The sequence below is a fragment of the Nycticebus coucang genome, chromosome 2 (genome assembly GCF_027406575.1).
Source record: "Nycticebus coucang isolate mNycCou1 chromosome 2, mNycCou1.pri, whole genome shotgun sequence".
Lineage (NCBI taxonomy): Eukaryota > Metazoa > Chordata > Mammalia > Primates > Lorisidae > Nycticebus > Nycticebus coucang.
Genome location: NC_069781.1, coordinates 149,923,781 through 149,940,904, shown reverse-complemented (window position 1 = coordinate 149,940,904; position 17,124 = coordinate 149,923,781). Strand labels below are relative to the sequence as shown.

The 17,124-nt window shown below is 46.6% G+C and overlaps 1 protein-coding gene across 2 annotated transcripts; it reads left to right on the top strand.

The window, feature by feature from the left end:
- Positions 1–564: 564 nt before the first annotated feature.
- SALL1 (spalt like transcription factor 1) lies at positions 565–15,618 on the top strand. 2 transcript variants are annotated; one of them, XM_053582174.1, is made up of 4 exons: positions 612–701; positions 8,660–8,729; positions 9,525–12,964; positions 14,059–15,618. In XM_053582174.1, exons 1-4 carry the CDS (start codon positions 612–614, stop codon positions 14,497–14,499), a joined length of 4,041 nt encoding a protein of 1,346 aa, XP_053438149.1. In that variant the 3' UTR covers positions 14,500–15,618. The 2 variants fall into 2 exon arrangements, with proteins under 2 accessions (XP_053438150.1, XP_053438149.1); XM_053582175.1 differs by lacking the exon at positions 8,660–8,729 and having other exon boundaries at positions 565–701.
- Positions 15,619–17,124: the final 1,506 nt, after the last annotated feature.

Sequence of the window (17,124 nt, the reverse complement as noted above, 5' to 3'; positions counted from 1 at the left end):
GCAGGGCGTTTGCAGCCAGGGTCCCCAGCCCCCGCCGCCCGGCCCCACCCCCACCCCCATCCCGGGCGGCTTAATTCCGGGGAGGGTTTGCTAATTTGGGTCGGCCCAGCCCCGCATGAGGGGTGGGGGTGGGGGGTGGGCGTAGGAAGGAGGGAGGGAGCGGGGGGCGCCGGCCGGGGCGCCAGGCGCGCAGTGGAGTGGAGGTCGGCCCCCAGCGGCCGGGCAGCGGAGTCCCGGACGGTCGCAAAGAGGGTTAACCCAGTGTCGGGCGGCGCGGCGCGCAGAGCCAGCCCCGCGGCCGGCTTATTGGGCCAGCGCGCGGAGAGACAGGGGTCTGCAGCAAATCACGAACTAATTGATTAAGGCGAGCGGGTTTGAATAGCGCTGGCTCGGTGCCAATCGCCTTTCAAAGAGCCCCTCTATGATTAATCGCAATGCATTATTGATAATCATAATTATAGCAGGACACATGCGCGCTGCGCCCGGGGCCGGGGAGCCGGGGAGGGGGCGGGCGGGCCGGCGGGCGGGGGGAGCCGCCGCCGCCGCCGCCGCTCGATTTCCGTAATTTTGAGAAGATTTTTTTTTAGTAATTTTTTATTCTGCCCCAGCTGATGTTTGAGCCAGCATGTCGCGGAGGAAGCAAGCGAAGCCTCAACATTTCCAATCCGACCCCGAAGTGGCCTCGCTCCCCCGGCGAGATGGTGAGTGCTCCGGCCCGCGCCGCGGACACACACACACAAACACACACACTCACTCCCTCGCACTCACACTCACGCACACTCCGACCCACGCACACGCGGCTGGCCCCCGCGCCCACTCCCGCTGCTTCCGCATCCCCGATTGCCTTTACCACTGGGAGCATTTTTTTTTCTTTTTAATTTTCAATTTGCCTTTGCTGGGCTTCTCCTGCCCCCGGGAAGCTAGTACATCTCCCGGCAGGATCTTTCCGGAGTTGCTGGGTCCTCCCGGGGAAGGAGGGAAGGCATGCTGGCCTTGCTCCCTGGTCCCGGCTTTTCCGGGGAAACGAGCCGCAGCCCGGACCCGGGAGCCCAGCGAGGAGCGGGTGCGGTCGGAGGTGTCCGCGCCTACGTGCGCGGGGCCCTCGGAGCGCTCCCCGCGTGGCGCCCGGGCCCCCGGCCTGGCCTCGGCCGCCTGTCCCTGCTGCCAGCGGGAAGGAAGTTTACTTCTCGAGCGGGGCTGAACTCCCGAGCGTGGGGGCAGCTCGCTGCGCCCCCCCTTCCCCAGGCTCACACTCCCGCTCGGCCCGCGCGGCGGAATGGGGTGCCTTTGGGGGTTCAGAGCTGCAAGAAGGTGGGGACCTGTGTCTGGGCGCCGGCGCCTGACACGCTGGGGTCGCGGCTGGAGCGAAGAGTTGTCCTAGCTGCGGGCTGTTCCCGAGACGGTGCAGGCAGAGGCGGGGAGGAGTCGGGGTCTGGCTCCCTTCATTTATCCTGGAATCTTTCCTCCCAACGCTTGCCCCTCCACCCCTAAAACCTTTATATTAGGTATGCATCCTGTGCGGATCGTGGAGCTCTACACTTCCACACGGGTCGAGAAGGGGTCTGAGGGTAGTTTTTCTGAGCTTGGGGGTAGCCAACCAGAGGAGAATCTTCCTGAAACCCGGGCACCCGCTTTCTCCGCTGGACGCGACAACTGTGGGTCCCGAAGGGAATGAACTAGTCCAGAACAAAGTTTGTGTGCGGGAGCTACGGCCGAGCGTGGGGAGAGATCGAGCAGGGAACTGGGGGTCCTGGAGGTGTTTCACTTCACTGGCCTCCGAGCTCCTGGGCCCAGCGCCGGAGGCGACCGAGCGGCTCCCCGGGTCATCCCGGCGCGATGCTGGCCTCTGGGCTGCGGGAGGACCAGGGGCAAACTCAGCCGGGTTTCCGCGGCTCAGGACGCCTCTCTGGATGCTCACGTCTCGGGCGGCACTTGGGGGTATGGAGGAAAGAGTTGGGCCCCTGCAGAACCGAATAGCTTGCTGGTGGATTTGCACCTCGCCGGCCGAGCTGAGCGGCTGCCGGGCCCTCGGTCCCGGTCCCTCCCCAGAGGCCTGCCTCGCGGCAGGGCCAGGGCGCGGTGAAGCGAAGGGACCCTGCGCCCTTCACCCTGACTCTCTGGAAAGGGGACTCCTGGCGTGGGGTCCCTCTAAGAAACTGGGGGACTTGAGGTCAACTAAGAAAATTGTTTGCAATATTCCCCCCTCCCCCGCGCCCCTAACACTTTCTCAGTCCCTGCGATTTCTCAGTCCGCTGGAAAGAGCCTCTGAACCCCGCTTTCCACCCCAAATGCAACCTCGCCCGCAGAGTAAATCGCGGTGAAATTGCCCAAGGCCGCAGCAACCACTCCGGGTATTTTTTTCCGGGTTTTCTCAGCTGTTTTTTTTTGTTTGTTTGTTTTTTGCTCCTGGTCCCTACACTCATTTTTCCTAAGTTTCTGGTGAGACCTTTTTACACTGTAATATTGTTGAGGTTAGCAGTTTGTATACAAGGTACCAAACTAGAGCCTAGACAGGGCTTTGGTGTTTGTTTTTTTTAGTCTATTTTTAAAATTTGTACTGATTTTCTACAAAAACAAAATAAAAGATTCTGGCTTCGTAGGGAAGTGATGCTTGCTAGATCTTTGCCTTTTGCCTTCTGGATCCGGAATTTTTAATAGTTAAAGCTTCTCATAAAGCCATAGCATAAAAGGAGTTCACTGCCTCTTATCATTATTATTTATTAGTACTTTTTTTTTTTAGTTTATTTGAGCTTTGAGGTAAGTTAATTAGGTAACTGAATCAAGTTTCTTTTCTTTTCTCTCTCTCTTTCTCTCTTCATTTCTTTCTCTTTCTTTCCTCTGTTTTTTCTTCCCCAAAGCTGGTTCATTGTCCTAAGAACCAGTAAATTGTTAGGGGCACCCCAGGAGACACCTCCCTCCCAGCCCTCTGCCCTCACCTCTCCCTACCCCCCCTCTTTCTTCAGTAGTAATGGTTTTAGGTTATGACTGTTTTTACATGGTTGAACAATAAGTTTGGGAGAAGTTGCCTAGAGGGTAGATTTTGTAATAGGGCTACAGGATTTAGTGTGTTGTAATAATATTAGTACACAAGTAATCCTCCCCAATGCCTGCCGTGCAGGAGGGCCTAACATAGCCCAGTTCTTTTTATTTGGGAATAGTTGTGAGATAAATAGCATTGAAAGTTCATGACATATCTCAAAGTTAGCTTTTAAAAGTCACCTTTTCTGCAGAGAATTCGGCAGTGTCCTTTTCTTCCCCACACATTACACGTACTTCTAGGAGTTTGGGTTTTTTTTGTTTTGTTCTGGTTTTTTATGTATGTATAAAGGTGGTTCAATTTTGAGAAAGCAAACCCTTCTCCAAACGTTATGGTTACTTTTTCTTATGGCTTGAGATGGTCTTAGAATACGGCGAATGAAACATCCAAGATAAGTAAATTAAATCTAATCTGTGCTCTTCTTACATGCCAGCACCTTGCATTTCATGGTACCCACGCAGAGTGGGACCCAGAAAAGTTTGTAGACCTCAGGGACAGCAGCCCGGCAGCATGGACAGTCCCAAGACATGTGTCTTGTCCTGCATGTGTGTGTTGAAGGGTCTGTGCTTACCAGGAAAGGCCAAGCCGCTCCAAGCAGCCACAATGATAGCTTCATCGAAGCAAGTTCACAAAACCAAGAGTTGCTCTTAGTGTGCTGATGTTTTATTCTACTTTAGTGCAACTGTAATGTCAGAAACACTCTAAAATAATTTTAAACTTGGTAATTTTTGTTTTTCTTATGAGAGCAAGATTATGGCAAGTATGACTTGTCCCTTAAATGATATTCAACAAGTCTCAGATTACTTATAGAAAGATGACTGCCCCTGGAAAGCTTATTCACTGAGATAAATAATCCTGAGGAAAGGGGTGATTAAAATCTAATGATTGGGATTTTAGTGTGTTGTTGCGTGCATCTGTGTGTATATTGGGTTTTTCCTTCTCTGATTCTTTTAAGATTCTTATAACCACATGGACGGCCCATTCAGACTCCATTCATTTATTACGAAAGTGTTTTTGTGCTCACCTCTCTTAAGGAAAAGATAATATTGGAAGAAAAATAAAAACCATGAATCTCGGATAAAACACTGATTCTAATAGGAAGTATCATAAAAATTTCTCTTATTTATAGTAATAATGAAATTCTGTTATTTACCACAGTAACTTACTCATTGTGAGCAGCTTAATAGCAACACATTGATTTCTGGGCCTGAAAGGTTAGGGAGAACTATAATTAATTGCTTTTTTTGAAAAACCAACACCTGCAAGATAAGGCAGTTGGAAAAAATTCATGTTTGAATCAGGCCTATTTTTAAGTTTGACACTGTTTTCTGAAATTGCATTAGGCTGCACACATTTCCTAAAATGTTAAAAAGCAAGCACACGAAGTCATGATTCTGAATTTTTTGTAGTTTATTTTGCATCAACTTTCCCCATAATTCTCAGGCACAAGTGCCAACGTCTAGGTTATTCTTGGGGGGGAGGGGGGAGGCTCTGTTTCTTTTCTTTATACTTTTGGAGACATAAGTTGTCCTTACCAACGGAGTCCTCTGGAAGGCAGAAACATTTTTCTTGTGGCGATCTTCCTGGGAACTGGAGAAGAAATAGGCGGACTGGCTAAGTTTTTTGAAATTGTTAAAAGCTAAACTCTGTGTAGGAACGAGAACATAATCCTTCTGCAGCCTTGACTAGGTTTTTCTAAGACACATCTCAGTGCAGACAGCCCTGTATTTCAAAATATTCTTCAACTATTAAAATTGAAGAAGTAGTTTAGCAGTTTATTGAAAGAGATGATAAGTTAACTGGAGAACCGACACCCCTCCCCCGCAAAAAGAAAAAAGTTTTGTATGCAGCTTTAGAAACCAGGATGTGTGGAGCTGTTTTAACCTTTGCTAGCCTCCTCCCATGCAGAGGTGACAAGGTCCAGATCATAATATGTCCTTCAGTATCTTCCCAGTGACCCCCAAATTGAGTCTTGCTAGTCACTTAGCAGGAAATTGGTAGTTTATTTTAGTTTCACCTTATCAGTTTGGCTTCTTTTCCTAACCTTATTCCCCTGTCACCCTCAGATGCCAGACCCCCAAAGGGGAAGATTGACAGGTAGTTCCCATAGCTCAGTTTTACCCTTAAACAACAGGGATTTAGTTTCTTGTGCCTTTGCCAATGTTTATGTAGTCAAAGTTTAGATCTCGCCTTAAGGAGTCTCTCTTTTACGCGTCACTGGAATAGGAAAGCCACAAAGAAGTTTTTGAACAAACCCTTGCAACTGGAACCCCATCTAGTGTTCAGTTTGATTCATCCATGGGAAAGACATTTCGCCCTTTCATTTATTGTGTGCATTAGGTGGGCTTGGATCACTACTTTAAAAAGAGTGTCTTGTCCGTGTTGTGACTTTCTCAGAGATTTCATTTGTGTTCTTCCACTCAAGAATACACTAATCCTGGTCAGACCACTAAGGGCGCTTACAGGGGACCTGGAAATTTGTCATTTGGTTGCATATCACATAGAAGAAACTTTAGACGTCACAGAAAAATAGACGCAGCCTGAACCATAGTGTTCAGAATGTCTTCAGAGTCTTACATTGAACATTCAGACTCAAGCTTGTCCCAGATCTATTCGAAAGTAAACATTTAAAAAGATTAAAATTCAATCAATCAAGTGTTTGGGATAGCCTTTCCAAATAGGTCTAAGAAAAGAAATAGCCTGTTAAAATTACAAACTCCAAAACCACTGTCGTGAGAGGTTCTATTAAAAAAAAAATGTAAATGCAATCCTAAGATAATGTGAAGAGCAAGCAGTGAGTATCTTTCTGAGGAGCTCCCCAAACCCCTAAATCTGGTAGACTCAAGTGGTTTTTTTTTTTGGGGGGGGGTTTGGTTTGGTTTTTTTCCTTTCCTGGCTGGTTAAACCTTTCTGTGTGGGGAGCATAGTTTTATTTTTATTTTCTTAGTAGATAGATAAGTTAGAACACTTTGGTTTTCTGCTTCCAATTCTGTACTATTCAGTTCAGATGATGAATAACTGGAAATTTGAATTGGGCACCAAGTATCTAAATAGTACATTTGGAACTAAAACATCTGGGATTTTTTTTGTATGAATTTGGTGGAGGTATAAGAGCACCTTCTTCCCCTCCCCAAGTAAGGCCCAGAAAATTCCACGTATCTTTTTGCATGTATGTACATAGAAAACTCCTGCTTCTTAAATTTTCCTGTCTTACTAGGACTACAAAATGACTTTAATTCTTTAATTTGTATGCAAAATCCATAGAAAAGGCACTGGATTGTTATTTTCACCACAGTACAAGGAGCAAGGCAACTGTATTTAATAATGAGGTCACCAGTTGCAATCCTGTGTAACAGATTTTTGAGAGAGATACAAGATAGCAGACACAGAAAAATGAATTAGAACATGTTCCTCTGTTGTGTGTGTGAGAGAGAGAATATGTGTATCTTATTGCAACTGAAAATATTCCCTTTGTAGTTAAAGATTCAAACTAGTCCTCATGTTTTCTCTTCTTGTTTTTAAGCTCATTCATTGGAATTCTGTTCAGAATACAGATAGATTTAAAGTTCAGAATTATTACAGTGTAGTGACACCTGCTTTTCAAATAAATCAAAATAGATACCAGAATTTTTGGGGTGGGGGTGGGAGGGTGCATAAACATCAGGAAATTAAATTAGTTGACTCTACAGTGAGATCAGATGTCAGCTTATGAAAATGTTGTGAAAATCTAAGCTAAAATATGGGTAACTTTTTAACACAGTCTCTTTCTTAGAAGCAAGCAGGCTTTTATTTTTAAGCATCTTTATTTTCTCTCCTGTTAGCACAATCCTAAATTTAAAAATGTTCAGGTTGGCAAACTTGAAAATTCTCACGTGAATCTTCAGGCAGCACAAATTCAGAATTCAAGTGCAGGGAAGTAATAATCAGTTAAATCCTGTAAAGTAACCTTTCTTTTATTTTCTCTATATATTATGACAATATCAAATGTTTGCAAGTTATAAAAGAATTAAAATGTCCTTTAATCGTAAGCACAGATGTGCTAAATATTTGAAGCAACTACATTGTAATGTGTACAATTGATGAAGTCAGTTTTCTGATTTCCCTTGCTAGTTATTTAGTTCTGAATCTGTCATTATTTGTCTAAGCCCAGCTGACCAAGCAAAACTGTGTTTTAAAGTGGCTTTATGTTTTGATAAATGTGAGCTGGTTGAAAAGTATTTTCCACTGAATGCAGAGCTTAATAGAACATGCTGACATAATAGTTTTAATGCATTTTGTTGAAAATGTGTGAACAAACAGAATAGCTTTTGTTCCTTCATAATTGGCTGTAAAAGTAGATGGAAACATAACCATTACATATGGAAATGTGCAAAGAGAAAGAAATAACATTTCTGTTGAATATATTAGGAATTGCATTTCCTAGTTTAAAATAAGCATCTAAAATGGATGCATCATTTAAAATTGGTTGTCAAAATAAGAAGCTTTAAACAGAATTTTTGTCACATTATTTTTGTCCCAAGTTAAGCAACATAACTTTAGCAAATTTCATCTAATGTTTTGTTCATATGATTTTAAGGGCAGAGGAAGAGACAGAAAAAATGTGCTTAAAACGGCACCTTCGATGTGCATAGGAATCCGGTGCCACGTAGGATGATCAAACATTAAATTAAAACTGAATCATTATTGGTATTTTCTGCTGCGACTAAGATTTCTTTGGTGGCGTTAACGCATTTTGCGCTCTACCCTTGTGGAGATTACAAGATGGGTGTTAGGAAAGCTAGCTAGTTAAGTATAACTTAGCTTACTCAAGTAACATTCCCCATGAGGAAAGCCGCTTGCACATGCATTTGGCTACTTTACCAGGGGTTCTAATCAACTTCAGCATCACTCAAGGCAAATGGAGTCAAGGAATTTTCAGAAAGTACTGTGTAGGTATTAATTTTATTTTCTGGAAGGTAAAACTACTCAAGCTTTCTTGATGTTTACTACAGAAAGGCAAGTGACCAGCTCTTCTGAGCAGACTCTTAAGTTTACTGAAAAAAGCAACATTTTGATTTTGCATTTATTCCTATTTGCGATTACCTTTTTTTTTTTTCTGCAAGTTTTCTGGGAGATTCAATTTGGAAGTCATGGAAACTACCTATTATCTGAGTCAGTTCTGCAGAAAAGCATGCAGGGAGGTAATCCTTGAATTAAACAGTTTTTTTTTTTTTTTCCACAGCCTTCGTAGATGACCACACACCATTTGTACAACAGAAGTTGGTGTTCCCCATGCTGGGCAAACAATGGGACGCCATCCTGTCTTTGAATAGGGTGTTAGCTTGGAGTTGGAGATTTTTATGTTTAATTTACAAATGGATCTCAGTGAGAAGACATCTGAGCGACCAGTGGAAACAAACATGAAATAAAGGGATTTTTATAAGAAAAGGTTCAGGACAATCTGTTAAATAATTGATAACAGTTAAGAGCAAACTGTTTTTAAAGGCATTCAGACTAGGAGAATGGCAAATCATTTCCAAACTCTAAACCAAGAATTATTTCTTAGGGGATGGGAAGGCTTCCCCTTTACTGTCTATCCTTCTTTAAGTTGATGTGTAATCAGTAATGTAAATCTCATGCCAGTTTTTACAGATAAAAGGAGCACCTTTGATGAAGTATTTAGGGACACAATGCTGCCATGTGGACCCCAGTGGTAAATATTCCTTGATGAGTGGAATTGTAGCCAGGGTTGTATTCTTTAATTTCAAAAATAAACATGCCAGAGGGGGGATCTAAGGTGCCAGGCAGGCCTTGTGACGAATCATCATCACTGTGTGAGTGTTGTTTTCCCTTCTGTATCGAGCACGTCTTGAGCAGTGGTACAGAGGATTTGTTACTGATGTCACTAAAGTGTGTTTATCACAAACTTAGCTCAGGTTCCAGGTAGGGCCTCGAGGTGATTTTCAAGTTGTCAGTCTACAGCTTGGTGATACACATTTTTTTTTTCCCTCCTTTGTCAACAACTGATTGGAACCTGAATGACTACAAATTAGTTTAGTGACAGGACAAACTGTCACAGATATCTTTGAATCTGTTGAAAATGAATAAGGTTGACAGAAACTCAAGAGCCTAATAAGTCCTCAGAATGGTGGCTGGACCCTCTCCGCACGAGCAGACAATAAGGTGTATAAGATATTGGAAATCAATATTTTTCTATGGAATTTCATTATACGCCAATGTCTTCCATTCATAGTATTTTATATTTTGATGAATTATCTGAAGGCCATGACTATCTGAGATACTAGTTTGATGGCAATTCCTCCATACCCTTAAAAATTAATCGCGAATGTTTCTAGGTAATATTGATTAGTTTCTAAGGGTTACAGTTTTGAGTTTTGCAAATAGAAAACGATTGGTTAACTTTTTTTTTTTTTTTTTTTGGTAGGTCCTGGGGGATGCCTGTGCATCCTGGTCCCCTTTTTAATCCTGTGCCTTTTGATGTTTGTAGGAGACGCAGAAAAGAGTCAACCAAGTCGCGCCACGAAGAGCAAGGACGCCCATGTCTGTGGCCGGTGCTGTGCTGAGTTCTTTGAATTGTCAGATCTTCTGCTTCACAAGAAGAACTGTACTAAAAATCAATTAGTTTTAATCGTCAATGAAAATCCAACCTCCCCACCCGAAACCTTCTCCCCCAGTCCCCCTCCCGATAACCCTGAGGAACAAATGAACGACACAGCTAACAAAACAGATGGAGTAGACTGCAGCGACCTTTCGGAACAAAGTGGGCCTGACCAGGAAGAGTCCATGGAGGCGGAGGCCCCAGCTGCTAACAAAAGCAGCAGTGGAAGCAGCAGTGGCACTTCCGGTGGCAGCAGCCTCAGCAGTACAGCCCCAGGCTGCAGCAGCAGCCCCTCCCCAGGTACCTCAGCACTCACAACCTCTCTACCTCAACTCGGGGACCTGACAACACTGGGCAACTTCTCCGTGATCAATAGCAACGTCATCATCGAGAACCTCCAGAGCACTAAGGTGGCAGTGGCCCAGTTCTCCCAGGAAGCGAGGTGCAGTGGGGCCTCTGGGGGCAAGCTGGCCGTCCCTGCCCTCATGGAGCAGCTCTTAGCTCTGCAGCAGCAACAGATCCACCAGCTGCAACTGATTGAACAGATTCGTCACCAAATATTGCTGTTGGCTTCTCAGAACGCAGACCTGCCAACGTCTTCTAGTCCTTCTCAAGGTACTTTACGAACATCTGCCAACCCCTTGTCCACGCTGAGTTCCCATTTGTCTCAGCAGCTGGCGGCAGCAGCTGGATTAGCGCAGAGCCTCGCCAGCCAATCTGCCAGCATTAGTGGTGTGAAGCAGCTACCCCCAATCCAGCTACCTCAGAGCAGTTCTGGCAACCCCATCATTCCATCCAACAGTGGCTCTTCTCCCAATATCAACATATTGGCGGCCGCAGTTAGCACCCCGTCCTCGGAAAAAGTGGCTTCGAGCGCTGGTGCCTCCCACGTCAGCAACCCAGCAGTCTCAGCGTCATCCTCACCAGCTTTCGCAATAAGCAGTTTATTAAGCCCTGCGTCTAATCCACTTCTACCTCAGCCGGCCCCTGCTAACTCTGTGTTCCCCAGCCCTTTGCCCAACGTCGGAACAACTGCGGAGGATTTAAACTCCTTGTCTGCCTTGGCCCAGCAAAGAAAAAGCAAGCCACCAAATGTCACTGCCTTCGAAGCGAAGAGCACTTCCGACGAGGCGTTCTTCAAACACAAGTGCAGGTTCTGCGCCAAGGTCTTTGGGAGCGACAGTGCCTTGCAGATCCACTTGCGCTCCCACACCGGGGAGAGGCCCTTCAAGTGTAACATCTGTGGGAACAGGTTCTCCACCAAGGGGAACCTGAAAGTTCACTTTCAGCGCCACAAAGAGAAATACCCTCATATCCAGATGAACCCTTACCCCGTGCCTGAGCACTTGGACAACATCCCCACGAGTACCGGCATCCCATACGGCATGTCCATCCCTCCAGAGAAGCCAGTCACCAGCTGGCTGGACACCAAACCAGTACTGCCTACTCTGACCACTTCTGTAGGCCTGCCGTTGCCCCCGACTCTCCCGAGCCTCCTACCCTTCATCAAGACAGAAGAGCCAGCCCCCATCCCCATCAGCCATTCTGCTGCCAGCCCCCCAGGCTCTGTCAAAAGTGACTCTGGGGTCCCCGAATTGGCCACAAGAAACCTGGGTGGGCTCCCAGAGGAAGCTGAAGGGGCTACTCTGCCACCTTCCAGTGGCAAAAGTGAAGAAAGTGCTGTGGTCACCAACTCAGTCCCACCAATGGGCAGCAGCTCGCTGAGCTCCCCAGCAGCCGACTGCGGCCCAGGCAGTGCGACCACTTTTACCAACCCCTTGTTGCCACTCATGTCCAAGCAATTCAAAGCCAAGTTTCCTTTTGGGGGACTCTTGGACTCAGCCCAGGCGTCAGAGACGTCCAAGCTTCAGCAGCTGGTAGAAAACATTGACAAGAAGGCCACTGATCCCAACGAGTGTGTCATCTGCCATCGGGTCCTCAGCTGTCAGAGCGCCTTGAAAATGCACTACCGGACGCACACTGGGGAGAGGCCCTTTAAGTGCAAGATCTGTGGCCGTGCTTTTACCACAAAAGGGAATCTCAAGACCCACTACAGTGTGCATCGCGCTATGCCCCCGCTCCGAGTCCAGCATTCCTGCCCCATCTGCCAGAAGAAGTTCACTAACGCTGTTGTCCTGCAGCAGCACATCCGGATGCACATGGGGGGCCAGATCCCCAACACCCCAGTCCCTGACAGCTACCCCGAGTCCATGGAGTCTGACACAGGCTCCTTTGATGAGAAAAATTTTGATGACCTAGACAACTTCTCCGATGAAAACATGGAAGACTGTCCCGAGGGCAGCATCCCTGATACGCCCAAGTCCGCAGACGCGTCCCAAGATAGCTTATCTTCTTCGCCTTTGCCCCTGGAGATGTCGAGCATCGCTGCTTTGGAAAATCAGATGAAAATGATCAATGCTGGCCTGGCGGAGCAGCTGCAGGCCAGCCTGAAGTCTGTGGAGAATGGATCAGTCGAGGGGGACGTCCTGACCAATGACTCGTCCTCAGTGGGTGGTGACGTGGAGAGCCAGAGTGCGGGCAGCCCGGCCATCTCAGAGTCTACCTCTTCCATGCAGGCTCTGTCCCCATCCAACAGCACCCAGGACTTCCACAAGTCACCCAGTGTTGAGGAGAAACCCCAGAGAGCCATCCCAGGCGAGTTCGCCAACAGCTTGTCCCCTGCCCCAGTGAATGGTGGGGCTTTGGATTTGACATCTAGTCATGCAGAGAAAATCATCAAAGAAGATTCTTTGGGGATCCTCTTCCCTTTCAGAGACCGGGGTAAATTTAAAAATACTGCTTGTGACATTTGTGGCAAAACATTTGCTTGTCAGAGTGCCTTGGACATTCACTATAGAAGTCATACCAAAGAGAGACCATTTATTTGCACAGTTTGCAATCGTGGCTTTTCCACCAAGGGTAACCTGAAGCAGCACATGCTGACGCATCAGATGCGAGACCTTCCGTCACAGCTCTTCGAGCCCAGCGCCAACCTTGGCCCCAATCAGAACTCTGCCGTGATTCCCACCAACTCGTTGTCATCTCTCATCAAAACAGAGGTCAACGGCTTTGTGCATGTTTCTCCTCAGGACAGTAAGGACACCCCTACCAGTCACATCCCTTCTGGGCCCCTGTCTTCCTCTGCCACGTCCCCAGTTCTGCTCCCAGCTCTGCCCAGGAGAACTCCCAAACAGCACTACTGCAACACGTGTGGCAAAACCTTCTCCTCTTCGAGTGCCCTGCAGATTCACGAGAGAACCCACACTGGAGAGAAACCCTTTGCTTGCACTATTTGTGGAAGAGCATTCACGACAAAAGGCAATCTTAAGGTACCAGGCTCGCCTGCACATCACCCACCCCGTCTGCCCTTTCTCATTGCCATTGACTGTAAGGCATGCCCACCAGGGTCAATGGCCCTTCTCGCAGGGGAGCCTGCTGCCCGTGGCTGACTGGGGAGAATCGTGGGTGCCTGGGAGGGTCAGGTTCATGGCAGGGACATGAGCAGGCTGCAGCTTGCTGAATGTCAGGGCGCATTGAATGATTTGGTACCTTAAGCGAAGCAGCGGCCTCTCTCTGTTGTCTCGCTAAGTGCACCAAATGAATTGCTTTACCTACCAAGTAAGACAGCTTGGCGTTGCCATGGGGTATTGATTAAAGACCTCCGTGTGGCCTGAGTGCTGCCTGGATCACTTAATAATTACAGTTCTCCTCGGTGCGTGCATCTATTTTTCATAACCGTGTAGTCCAGCATGGTTTGTTTGTCTAAAAACAATAACGTCACCACTCTGCGAATGGGTATTACTATAATTGATTATACAACATTTCCTACTGATATGTGTTGGAAATAAAGTAAATATGCTTAAGTTCTAGAGCAACAGTTGAGCACTCTTAGTGTGTACATTTTTCTGTTGACAGAGTATTTCTCTGGAGATTGCTGCCAGTAATGTGAGATGAATAATTACTTTCTGGTTTCTCTTTCCATACACGGGCCCTCCAATGGGCAATCAGCAAGGGGGACTTTCTTCCTATCTGAAAAGGACATTTATAGGGTAAAGAGTGTCAGATACAATACTTACTATTGCAATGAGAGTGGACATAACAATTCTAGCCCTGAAAGGGGCTGTCTGCGACTGACTGGCTTGCTTGAGGCCATTATCAGCTAAATATTGGTAATAAAAAAAGAGTAACTAAGGCATCTTTGCTCAGCAAGAGGAAAGACGGCCCAGGGCTGCAGACAGTGGACGTGTTATTACCAGGGGAGGAGAGTGGATGGTTCCTGTTACCTTTTCCACTGTCTGTCACATAATGAGAGTAGACATTTGGGCCACTTGCTTTGTCCAGTGGTGGGATATGAGTTGAGACAGATTCTACTACTAAGCTTCTCTCTTCCCCGTCTTTCTTCCTGTCCCCCTCCGTATCTCAGGTACACATGGGCACTCACATGTGGAACAGCACCCCTGCGAGGCGGGGTCGCCGGCTCTCTGTGGACGGCCCGATGACATTTCTAGGAGGCAATCCCGTCAAGTTCCCAGAAATGTTCCAGAAGGATTTGGCGGCAAGATCAGGAAGTGGGGATCCTTCCAGCTTCTGGAATCAGTATGCAGCCGCGCTGTCCAACGGGCTGGCGATGAAGGCCAATGAGATCTCCGTCATTCAGAACGGTGGCATCCCTCCAATTCCTGGAAGCCTCGACAGTGGAAACAGCTCACCTATCAGTGGGCTGACGGGAAATCTGGAGAAGCTCCAGAACTCAGAGCCCAGTGCTCCTCTGGCTGGCCTGGAGAAAATGGCAAGCAGTGAGAATGGAACCAACTTCTGCTTCACCCGCTTTGTGGAGGACAGCAAAGAGGTCGTCACAAGTTAAAGCAGCTTGGGTTGGAGACGTAGCATTCCTGTCCCGATGCGACCTACGGTGGCCTCCTACTCCTTGTCCTGTGCCCCTGCCTTCCGGTCCCCAGTTCTGTGAACTACAACATTATGAAGACATTCTTTTGTACCTTGTTCAACTTCTAGAGTTCTAAGAAAGCTTATTTATTAGTGATATAACCTTGCTTTGCAAACAGAATGCAAGCGTTAACTTTGGTCTTCTGTATTTTGGACTAAATACTAATTGACTAGAGTGCTGTAAACTTGCTGTAACATTTATGGCAATTGCAAGTTGCCCTGCTAGGCAGTTGTAATCTGGCATTAACTTATTTTCTATATCCAGTTTAATATGAATCTGGTGGTGATGCAATGCCTCAGTGATGCATTAGATCTCTAATAAAGTCTGTATATAAATGTACACTTTGATCCTGCTGGAAAGTTTTATCAGCAAACACATTGTCTAATCTTTCAAAACAGATTTAAGGACAAGAACTGAAAGTACAGACTGAACAGTGTGGTTCTTTGGAGGGTTTGGTTTTTTTGATTTTTATTCTAAAATTCAACCTGCTTTTTTGTTTTGTAGATTTAACCATTTCTGTTTGGAACTGCTATTTGTATTGTGCTTTTTACTTGAGTTCCTCAATGTTAATAAGTTTCTGTACAGTAATAAGCACGCAGAATTCTTTAGAGAAAAAGAAAAACAAGTGTTGTTTTGGTAGTTGAAACTGAGACGTAACATTTTGCCTTGTAGGTATACTCACAATAGAAAATGTGTGCTGGAATTTCACATTGCTGCTAAGTATAGCATCTTGAACAACCTTCAGTGGACAAAACGTAGATGCTCTTGTATATACAAGAAATATCACTTTCATTAAAATGTACATATGTTCCTTACAAGAGCAAATGCTTCTTCTTGATCAAGAGAGCAGGTATAGTGTTTGTTTATTTTGTACTAGGGATGGAAGAAAAAAAATTGGACTGTTACATGCACTTTCTTGGAAAGTTGAAAGGAAGGGGGGGTGTCCAATTTCTTTAACATTTAATACTTACTAACAACAGAGATACTGTAATTTTACTCAAGTAATCAAATACATTTTTTTGCAACAGATAAAACAAAGCACTGTGTCTGTGTTTTTAGAGTGTATTTCTATTTACCCAGACCCCTGAATGCATTTTAATGTTTCCCCAGGTGACAGTAAATGGTATATGTGAGTGTGTATCTCTTTAAATAAGTAATTGTAAAAGGCATACCAGAAACAGGTTTGCAGGGGCCTGTGTTTCCTTTTATTTTAAAATTTGGAGGCCTAGATATTTCCTCAATATCCATGACTTATTTGGGAATGTATTTTATAACCTTTACACTCTCAACCCACTCTCCCCCACCCCCAAGGAAAAAGAAAAAAAATCAAAGGATGCTGGAGGCTTCATCCTGACAGGTAAGTTTCCTTAAGCAAGATGCTTATGCCAATTTAGATTTCAGTTTTATTTCAACTGTTCTGGTTTTATTTCACTTAATTCACTCTGCTTTTCAGGCAGCTGAAAGCTTCGCTGCTGGGTCTTGATACAACCAGGTTATATAAACTGATTCTGAAATTGGGCCCGGACCCAGAGAGGTCAGGGTTTTCTTTACATAATTTAAACGCATATGCTTATTTTTGAAGGGAAAAATCCATTATAAAGGATGTGTACAGTCAACTGGAATATTTCATCATAAAATTCAGTTCGATTCTTTCTTTCCTTTTGGGGGGAAACAGGTTTTCCTGCGGAGCATTGTTTTGGGGATGAGCAAACCCAATGGGTGGAAGTTTTGTCTAGAAAGGTCTGTGAATATTTTTTTCCCCAGGAAGGTGCTGAAATGGCTTAGTCATTGGCTGTGTCCAGGTAAGGGAAAGGCCTGGCGGTAGCCTTCCAGCAGAAGTAGCCGCACCTCCCTGGAGCGTCCTTAGAACCTCAACGCTGCGGTGCTGAGGGAGGGGGCGTCCGAAGAACAGGCTCAACCTTGTGGCCTAGGCCCCGCCTGCCCAGCCTGCAGAAGGCGGGCGCTGACCCCCGTAGGCGCCCCAGACCAGGGCAGGACTGCAGTGGGAGCGTCCGCGACGTGAGGATGGTCTTAGCACCCCCCAAATTGGGGAGATGTCTTGATTGCACCGCTCCAGTATGGTTCCTGTCACCCTAGTAATGATCTTCTTTCCCCTAGAGCGGGGACAAGGAGCGAAGGCCAGAATTCCAGCCAGAAACTCTTGTTCTACGCGGGCCAAATGGGATGGTTTTCCTTGGGGAGATGGTGTTCATCTCTTTCTAGGCGCTGGGCGTGGCGAGGAGGGGGTTCCCCAGGGCTGTGTGCCCCCTGCGCCCAGGCACTTCACCTGCGCCCCAAGACAAGTCTGGGGACATCGAGGGAGGAGGATGAAGGGCTGCAGGCCACCGGGAGGAGCAGGCTTGGACAGTGCCCTCTTCCACACACGCCCTGGCCCCTGTCTCCCCTGCCCAAAGCGGCTGCCGCGCCACGCGGTCCACCAAGCCCTCGCGGGTGAACTGCACCCCGCTCTCCCGCCGTCGCCGCAGCCGGGTCTCCGCGGAGGTCCATTCCCCGCGCCACCGCGGCCCCGCGCGCATTTCTGCC